At 43.8% G+C, this 10,019-nt stretch overlaps 1 protein-coding gene across 1 annotated transcript; it reads right to left on the bottom strand.

Annotated features, from left to right (window-relative positions):
- Positions 1-6,700: 6,700 nt before the first annotated feature.
- Positions 6,701-9,969, bottom strand: LOC104532609 (borealin; the record flags this gene model as incomplete). The annotated part of the gene is made up of 8 exons (XM_010177860.1): positions 6,701-6,745; positions 7,073-7,159; positions 7,604-7,730; positions 7,923-8,021; positions 8,366-8,445; positions 8,716-8,855; positions 9,182-9,254; positions 9,929-9,969. Coding segments are annotated over 8 exons (692 nt in total), but the record flags the coding sequence as incomplete, so codon positions are not given.
- Positions 9,970-10,019: the final 50 nt, after the last annotated feature.

The following is a 10,019-nucleotide window of genomic DNA, read 5'->3' as shown; positions in this document are numbered from 1 at the left end:
CCTATGGAGCTGCATCTCCCATCATCTTCGTGTGCAATAATTGAACAGCAGAAAGAGAAACAAGAGCATTTGTGAGCACGAGCCGAGCACTCAGCACTGCCCTGGCCAACCTTCCCTCCTGGGCCGCACGCTCCAGACAGAAGCTCTTCCAATTGCACTTTCCATCTGGCTTTGATTACTGTCCAATTTCTTGTACCTTCATTTGCAGTCAGCAGAGGCAGGCTGAGTGACATTGAGGGAGAACGACTCCTCAGATCCCATCAATCAAATGCCATCAGGATCCAGCTTCCCAGGCTCCCCGGCCACAAGGTCACCCTGGGTGGGAGATGTTTCCATCTGAAGCAGAGTCCCCCCTCATGCCCCTCTCCTCGTGCCCGCATGGCAGGCGGGCAGGGAGCCTGATCCACGAGCTGCCATTCCTCACTGTCCTGCTCCATCCCAGCTCTGGACTCTTGGATGGACCATTTCAGGGATAAGTGGGAAGAAAATTCACAACATTTTTTTCAGGAAATAGCTCAAACCCCCACCCCCCACCCCAGTGCTATTTCCCTGAGTGATTCAGGACAAGGATAAGTTGTCCTTTTCCACTGACTTTGTGCTTCGACACTACAGATGGACAGTCATAGAATCATAGAATGGTTTGGATTGGAAGGGACCTTAAAGATCATCCAGTTCCAATCCCCCTGCCATCAGCAGGGACACCTTCCACTAGATCAGGTCACTACCCCCACCCCATCCCTCGATCTGGGGGCTGTAGCCGGGTCCCAGCACTGCTTGGGGCTCCTCAGCTTTCACCCAGGGAGGGGGTTCCAGCAGCAGCCAAGATGTTATTAACATTTCCAGTGACTACCTCACAGCAAATGAATTAATTTCAAATTGTGTATGAAACACATTGGCTTCCCTGCTTGGTGTAGCCCTGAACTGTGCAAAATCAGCAGGGTTTGTACTTTATAAGGAAGATTGACCCATAACTACTAACTATTGATTTTTCCCTTGAAAGCTGCTCTCAGCCAGTTGCTGCAGGGCTGGGTGGCCCCGGCAGAACAGAAGCCAACAGACACCGTTAGAGCCCGGGATTGCAAGAGCATATTTTCTCTTAATGAAAACAAGCGCAGCTGCAGTTCAAGGTGCTTTCTGTGGGAGCACTTCAGGAGCAATGACTGCAGCTCCAGAGGTGCTGGGAGCAGGGTCCAGGTGCTTTCATGCCCTAAACCCCCCACAAGTACCCTCATCCGTGGATGTGCAGGAGCACAACGGCACCCGCAGCGACTCAGCGAGCAGTCCAGGGCTGGGCCAGTCACCATGAGCCCCAGACAGGACAAGCCCGAGCCCAACAGCATCTTCCCACGGGAGCAGGAGTTGGGCACAGGGCAGGGGGGATCACTCCCTTCCCTTCACCCACTCCCACGGTGACATCTGGCTCCAGCAGGACATTTGCCAGCTCCTCTGGAGGCAGAGGCACTGCCCTGGTCACACTCCTCAGCACAGCAACTGAATCTGAGGACATGACTTTCCTATTAACTGTCTGGCCCTTATTAAGGGAAATTAGATTAATTACATTGTAGCAGGCAATAAATCTTTCCCTGGAGAGACAGGGAGGGTGCCTGCGATTTTGGTCTCCATGTGAGATGTTAAAATTAGTGATTCTGTCTAATCCCATTTTTCAGTGTAATAATGCTCCTGGGCAAGAGGAGTGTAAAGCTCTGTGGTTTATGGGCACTAATTTTCTGAGATAAACAGAGAATTTCGTCCCTGCTCTCATCAAAGCTAAGGATGAAATTGCTCTGAAGTCTGCGCCCTGTGAGCTCTGTTTCCCACCGCTGTATTTTAAGAGGACATTTATGCTTTCCCCAGCTCCGATGTGACAGCTGAGCACTGGCACCCTGCAATTCCACAGCAAGGTCCAGCCACATCAGTTTTCATATTATCTTGGCTGTAAATGAGATTCACTGGACAATATGGATCTGGTTTGCCTTTAAGAAAGCTGCCATCTATGAATAAATTGGATATACTTCTGTTGGGCTCCTGACAGGCTCAAGCTTTCAGTTGTGAGGCTGTGAAAGCCAAGACCCAGGGCCAGGCAGGAGCAGCAGCAGCAGAGCACACAGTGACAGATGATACAGGATCAGCTGGAGATGGAGCCTGTTCAACTAAACTCACCAAAATGGCAGGGGTTCCACATACACATTTCACCTTTGAATTTGCAGTTCTTGTAATCACCTCTTTAGAGAAGAGAAACAAATTATGAACTCTTCCATGTCTCTCTTACTGATGCTAAGGGAATAGTTCCCCTTGTTATGCCCCCGGCTGGCCCAGGAAACATGGATTTCTGGTGGAATTAGACAGGTCAGTTGGAGGAGCTGCACGTGCTGTCCTGCACCTTCTCATCAAAAACTCCTGCGTGAAGAAATTGCCCAGAGACAGCTCTAATTTGTTCTAAGCTATCAGCCCTTCTATCAGCAAGCAGGGAATTTTTATCTATTTATTTCTTACAATGTCACTGAATCAGTGACCACCTGCAAGGTGTCCACGATGATAAACGCTTGCTTTGTATACGGAGCTATTTCTGACAATGCTCGATAGGGCACATCTATCAAACTGCCTGGAAGAGCCACCTATTAGGATCATTATCTAACACAGCCCCTTTGTGGGAGTTCAATGTCAGCACATCCTAGGGACAGTACCTCACTGGGTGCCATTCTGCTCATTATTTCTCTAGATTAATAGTTTCACATTTCCATTTTGAATTTGGGCTGAACGCTGGAGTTCTCACACCCAGAGCAGAGCTGCAGCACAAGCACTGAGATCCTGAGCATCCTCCCAGAGCACAGCATCCTGCTTGGTGCGAGCAGGGACGTCTGTCTGGAGGGTGGGCTGGTCAAGGTCTGTGCCAGCCAGCCAGGAATGCTTTTTTCCCTGCAAAACTGTAGTTATCCAGCACTATAAAAGAGCTGGTGAAACACAGACACACCCTGCTACTTGCTTTCTCCCTGCTGGGTCTGTGCTGCTGAAAGTACCACCAGCTCTCTTTCAGCAGCTTGCTCTGTCTCAAGGGAAACTTATTTTGAAAGAGCTCTGGTTCAGGTCAGGAGTTTTGATCTTAAAAAGTCAGCCCTCGGCAATCTTTTAGCAAACCATGGCCATTACTCACCAAACCACCCTTCCTACGAGAAAGCCACAGCTCCCAGCCCTGGGCAGCATTCATCACGACTGAATTTACAACCAGGAAAACCACTTTTTCTCATGGAACCAGCCACAAAACATAAGGGTCTTAATTCCTTCTGCAGAGTCTCACAGGCCCTTGGAGGTCACATAGTTCATTTCTTGGGAAGAACATATGCAAAAGTGATATCCTGAGAAGGCACCTCAATGTCCTACAGCCTTTCCCTCAAGACTGTCTCTGTCCAGAGCACAGTCCTTGCAGTTGTGCCCACAGCGTCGCAGATGCTCAGCAGCAGCTCAGATGACACAAGCCAACATCAGACTCTTCTGTACCTGAACTGCTCTGGCCACTGATGGATGCAGCCTCTTCCAACCTGACAGAACAGTTATTTTCTTCCATTGCTTTTTATTTCCCATCACTCAGTTTAAAGAGTGGCTCAGACTACAGCCAGGCTAGAATACAAATATAGAAACAAAACCTCCCCCAGAGCCACAAAGAACTCAGCCAGCTTCCCCGTGTGGCCCACGTAATCCTTGAGCTGAAGAGGGAGGTTCTAGCTTTGCTAAAGAAAATGTAACTGCCATGTACTGTGCAAAAGGGACAGAAGAAGTGATGCCAACAATTTACATGAGCAATAAACTGTAGAAAAATGCTTACCCATGTTCTAGAGTAGCACAGGGTGCAGGCAGCATGCAAAATGGATTTAAGTGATGAACCTGTTCAGCTATTCACTGCCAGATAGCTTTAATTTGTGTCACATACAATTTACTCACTCTGACAATTGGAAAAGGAAACTTGAATATTCACAGCATTGTTGGGTGCACTACACTGGGAATGCCATGCTTCAGCAGTACCACCTTTGCAAGGAGGAACCTTGAGCTACGCTGCCTCCACCCTCTCCAGAGCCAGTTCAGCACAGACACCCCAAACAGGTATGAACTGAAATGAAGTCATAACCCACCCCCAGGTTCCACAGATTCTGCTTCTTCCAATCTTCCAGGTGCTAAATGTTATTTTGCAAGCATTTTTTTTGCTGTAGGCATAAATAAATAATGCATTAATTAACCCAAATACTAACATGAATATGGCCTTTCATCTTCCAGAAGAATCTGGAACGTATAGCACACAAATCACCTCTGCTGTTGGGAGAGCTGGGTGAGGGGGCTGGCAGGGACACGAGGCTTCCATGTCTGCACTGAAGTCTGCAGAAGCAGCCTTGTCCTATCTGCACCTCCTTACAACTCAAGACTCATTAATCTAGAGGAACAGTACCACTGTCTAGTCCTGGAAACACATTAATTAATGGATTTACTAAGGAACAAGACCATAGCTCAGCATTAAACAGGAGATGGAAAGGGCTGATAGTGTGTAGCAAGTGGAGCTACAGCAACAGGAGCTTTTAAAAGCAGACAGTGTTAACAGAAGAATTCTCTAGGCTAGCTAAGCACTTAGGTTCATTTTTCTTCCTAGTAAAGACACTGTTAAAGCAGAATCTAGACTTACACACCTGTATCCAAGCAATTTTTTTTACAGTTTTATTTACAGCTTAACTAATTGGGTTTGGGGCTTTTTTTTAATTAATATGTTAACAGAATTCAGCAACAAGGCAAGTGTACTTGAAGCTTAGTAGTTTACAATATTGCCACCTGCAGTTAGGACTTAGAAGCTGCCAAAACCTCTCAGTGATTTCCAAATGCATGGTATATATTTGAGGTTTGCACTACAGCGAGATGTTTGCTTTTTAAAGGAAACGTGTGAATGCTGTTCTACAAACTTGCTCCCATGCCACAGGCTGCATCAAAGATTTATACCAAAGCCTAAAGTTATCTCTGATGGCACCTTTTCCCAATCTTCCTTCATTATCATGCTGCAGGCTTGGTTTTTGTCAAAAGCAGAACTCTTCCAAACCTAGACGTACTCCCAAAGTCTCAAGAGCCTTGTCTACAGCCTGTTCAAAAAGGCTTAAATCCAGGATAAAAAGGTATCTGTGGAAAGGACAGTGCACCAGCTAACAAACAGGCTTATTTTCAGACAAAAAAATCTTAGACAAAGTTAGAGAAGCAAAGTTATTTACTCTGAATGTTTTCTTAACATGCCAATTAACATGCTCTCATGTTAGCTTCCCTGCTGACACAGAGCAAGAGGGATCAGGGTGTCTCTTGCAGATGCCATTTTACATATTTGACTTTGGATGATCCATACAGAGTAGTGCTCCAGGAACTGAAGCTAACCTCGCTTTTAAGAGATTCCATAACTTAGTTCAACAGACAAGAGAAGTGTCCTCTCCCATCCTGTAAGATGCACAATGAAAATTGAACCCTGGGTTTTGAGTGAGAGGAGTCTTTTACATTTTAAGACTTTATGCAGTCTTCCCACAGAGAACTAGTGCTTCGTGGAGAGCTCTGCTTTTCCAGGCTGTTGGAAAATAAACCAGTGGTTGTAGGAAAGCAAATACAAGACTTCTTCCCTGCCAGATGAGTACTCCTCCTTACATTTTTACATATACATACAATAACCCTTTCCCAAGAGGCCACATTTAAAGTTGAATTTTCACAGATTTGAAGTGGAACAAGATTTCTCTGTATTTTCTTTATCAATGGGAAAAAACCCACTAGTGACTGAGAAAGTTATGTTGTTCTGTTCAAACAGCATTTACTGGATATGGCTCTTTGTCAAAGAAATGCACTGAAGTAACTCAGTTTAGAGGAGAAGAAAGGTCAGAACAATGTTTTGACTAGTCCAAGCTTCCTTCTTCCCTGTCTACACTCAGTTCTAGGAGAGCTGCTTCTTCTAAAGATTCTGAAGGGGGTACAGGAAAAGCAAAGTTCTCTCACATTAGAGACACTCAAGTAGCTCCAAGGTTACTCTCAGTAATCCAGTTAAGCATTGGTCTAGCTGATTGATTCTGTTAAGTACAGTACCTGTGATCTTTTATTTCTTTAAAAACAATAAAATGCATAAGTTCACTATAAAAACCTTAAAGTCAATTACAAATACAATGGCTGCTATAAGAACAAAAGGAATGCTATTCATGGCAGCATCATGAGTGACAAGAAGCTTTCCATTTAGTCCCACACACCAGTAACTTGCCTTTTGGTATCTCAGGTGCTACACTGAGATAGTCATCACCTTTTAAGCACATTTGCAGAGAAAGGACATGCCTGGAAGGAAGCACAACAAATCTGATCTGTTGCTTTCCTTGTCCAGGCAGATACAAACTCCAGTCACTTGTGTTCACTGCTTATGTCTTCTGCAAGATACCAGAAGAGCCTTTCTACCCAGCCTGCTGGTCTGCCAGCACAAGATAACTGTATCTTGGTCTCAACCTTAAAGGAAATAGGAAAGAAAGTATTTTTCCCTGAATAAAAAAAAATGCAATCTATTCTAATATAATGACATATTATAGGTAGAAAAATTAGTTCTTAACTTCCATTCTTTAAATTAATGGAAGGAAGACAAATTAGAACAAGAACTAAAGGTAGCAGTCCTAACTGTAACATTCTGTATTTACAGAGGGATGTCAACATTCCTTGACTTTCATCTATGGGTTTTTGCACCACTGCAAGCTTGTGCGAGACGAACCTAGAAAGAGAGAGAAACTAATCAGTACTCCAAGAGACACATCCCCCACAGCCACCTACAACTGATTCAGTTTTCAGAACATTAACTATAGCTCTTTTTCAATAAGTTTTTACCCACAGTTTGCATTAAGCTAGATTCATGTAAAGCTACTCCCCCTCCCTCCTCAGTTCATGCTTCTTCTTGAAGAGTGACATGAGCCAAAATACAAGATAAGGCAGGAAGAAATAGGAAGTTTCTATTACAGCTGAACAGTGCAGTGACTAATGACAAAGTGACAACTCTGCATTACAACTCCAGGTCATGGCTGACAAAAATACACAGACTTACTGAGAGCTTCTTCATAAATCCTTGGGCCTCTGGATTCAGATGAAGAAGATTCTTCTTGGTCAAATCACTTGCTGTTAAACGAATACTCTGTGGAAAAAAAAAAAATCCAAAGCTTAGGTTTTCTTTTTGGTCAGCTACAGCAGCTGGAAGCAGCAAGAAAACCTCAAAATTAAAAAAATAAAGGCAAATAAAATCCAAGCATATTAAGAGACATGTGGCAGGCAGAGAACTACATTCAGCTTGACCAGCTCAGCTTGTGCATTAACACATTACTGCCAGCAGAGGCTACTTTAAATGTTACTTAAGTGCACAGCAAAACATTATTCTACATTCTGCTTTGACCATCTTGAACAGCTCCCACTACTGACTAAAAATCTTTCAAGGTTCTTTATAAGCTAGATGGACCACCTGATAAACTGGAGTGGCACAACTAAAGAGACAAGAGTGGATGACTTGAAACTGGTAAGATCCCCAAGAAATTACAAGCTATCCCTTCAGCTCAGATCTTGCAGAGTAAAGTTCCTGATTTACCTCCCCTCCTCCAACAGGGACTGTGATGAAGATATCGTTGCTGTCGGCGAGGGGGCTGCCGTTGGCAGAGATGGTGTAAACACGTTCGTGGACCATGGGTGTGCGCAGACCTGGTGTCTTGAAAATTCTGAAACAAAAAGTTATAGGTCAATAATTTAACTCCAGTTGCTCAAAGCACTTTTAGTCAAAGTCTTTCATTTCAGGCTCAAAGAGCCACTAAGGATTATGTTGCAGAAGATGACAAGATACATAGACAAAGCAAGTGGGAAGGCAGTGCCCTAAATAAGAGATTAACAGAGAAATTTAACAGAATACAAACCTGGAATCAAATTTAGGTGTGACCATGGAGGTGCCTCCCTGAGCACAGAGATCAACAATTCTGCCAGTAGCTGGAGTGATAAAGTTGCTTTTGCTTGATCTGTTAAAAGAAATAAATATCTGCTCATAAGAATACTTTTAACAAGTGTCCAAGCACTATCTTACCAAAGACTTGAATTAGGTTATCACCACAGAAAAACAGAGGTTCTTACTAAACAAAGGTAAGTCCCAAAGCTGGGACAGATGGTCATCCCAGGAGAGGAAGCTGCCCCTCTTTCATTCACTGTCAGATCACTGATTTTCCCCCTATAGCATGGCACAACTATATTAACCAGCCTATTAAACCATTTTAAGGTTTAATTCCATTCCTTTTAAGAAAAAAAGTTAGCACTATACACTTATTGTCCATTTCTGAAATCCAGTGAAAGAGATACTCCCTGTTACCTTTTACTCATGCGCTTCACCCTCGCTGAAGGAGCTCTTCTGCTCCTGGACACTGGCACTTTTTTAGCAGATGCCTTCACCTGGAACACACATTATTCACCAAATCAGTTACTTCACTACTGTGTGACAGCTGAGTCCATAACAAACAAATGCTTCCATACAAAATGTTTGGCTCAACAGGCTCGTTTTTATGGCACAAGAGTTCAGAAATAAACATCATACAAGCTTCTGTGACCTTCCTCTGCCACTAGATGTTTCAAGTATCCTGGACAGCCATATTAGCACAGGCATCATCTCAGGAAGTAGTTTATATCCTGCGAATAAAGTCATGACAAAGACTAGCTACTTACCTTTCCAGTTCTTGGATTAGTGTTTTCAGCTTCTAGCTCTGGAAGACATTGGCTGTCACGTTTTGCTTTCTTTGCTAGAGGAAGCAAAGGAGGCTCTGCTTCTTCTTCAATAGCTTCAATATCCTGCTTCCATTTTTCCCCTAGAGAGAGAAAGTGTTATCCAAATTGAAAATCAATAATAACTTTACATTATTAGTTAGCAGATGAAGTAAACAGTAAACAACTACAAGAATTTTTGGCAACAATTTGCTTCTGAAATCCAAATGGCTGACAGAGCACTACTTTGAATGTCTTAATAAAATTAAGTAGAACTACTACATGCAGATAGCAGGGACAAACATAGGATTATTTTCTTGTCTTTAAATATATTGAGGGAAATAAGTAAGAACTGAATTGTTATTTAGTGTGTAAACCATGACATGTTTTCATCTCACTGAACTCATCACAACGCTTAAAACAAACTGACCTTTCTTGATTTTTAAAGGAGTCTGGATAACTTCTGCTGTTATTTTGTCTATTGCTGTCATTTCCAAGTCTGCCTAAAATTAAAAACAGTCACAACACCATTAGAATCATAGAATGGTTTGGATTGGAAGGGACCTTAAAGCTCATCCAGTCCCAACCCCCCTGCCATCAGCAGGGACACCTTCCACTAGATCAGGTTGCTCAAAGCCTCATCCAGCCTGGCCTTCAACACTTCCACATTAGGATTATCAGGAGCATAAAGTTCTGAGAAGTCAAAGTTACAGAGCAAATCCCCTATTATTTCTCAGCAAGAATACCTCAACATTTGCTGTTGTGCTCAAACTGGGACCTTTCATGTTACTCTGGAGGTTCCAACACCACATGAGGTCTGGGTGTCAGTCAGGACTAACATGCCCTATCTGGCAGCTGCGAGGATGGTTTACACAAGCTCTGCTGCTCAACCAGTTCAGAAATGCTTTAATTTACTGAAAAACAGGGGTACTCTCAGGGGTCTGGGGGTGAAATGAAGCAGGTAAGGAAAGACCAACTCAGAGCAGCACGAGCACACAAACCCTGTGTTGGACACAACAGGAAAGTTCTGCTGTTAAGCCTTAAAGCAGCATTTGTGAAAGTATTTAAGTAACCTCTGCGATTGCAACACTCCTTCAGGCTCAGGAAACCTTTCATTTCCCACAGCAGCGGCACGCAACGTCCCCAGAGAAACTCAGTGTTAGTGCTGGACACTTACGGTTGCTGCCTCTTCCAACAGCTTCTTGTTTCCTCCTCTAGCTAAAAAGAGAATATTTTTCAGTAAGTCAGTACAGGGGGAGACAGGCGGC

The sequence above is a fragment of the Antrostomus carolinensis genome, unplaced genomic scaffold (assembly GCF_000700745.2).
Source record: "Antrostomus carolinensis isolate BGI_N321 unplaced genomic scaffold, ASM70074v2 scaffold30160, whole genome shotgun sequence".
Lineage (NCBI taxonomy): Eukaryota > Metazoa > Chordata > Aves > Caprimulgiformes > Caprimulgidae > Antrostomus > Antrostomus carolinensis.
This window is presented reverse-complemented; position numbering and strand designations above follow the sequence as displayed.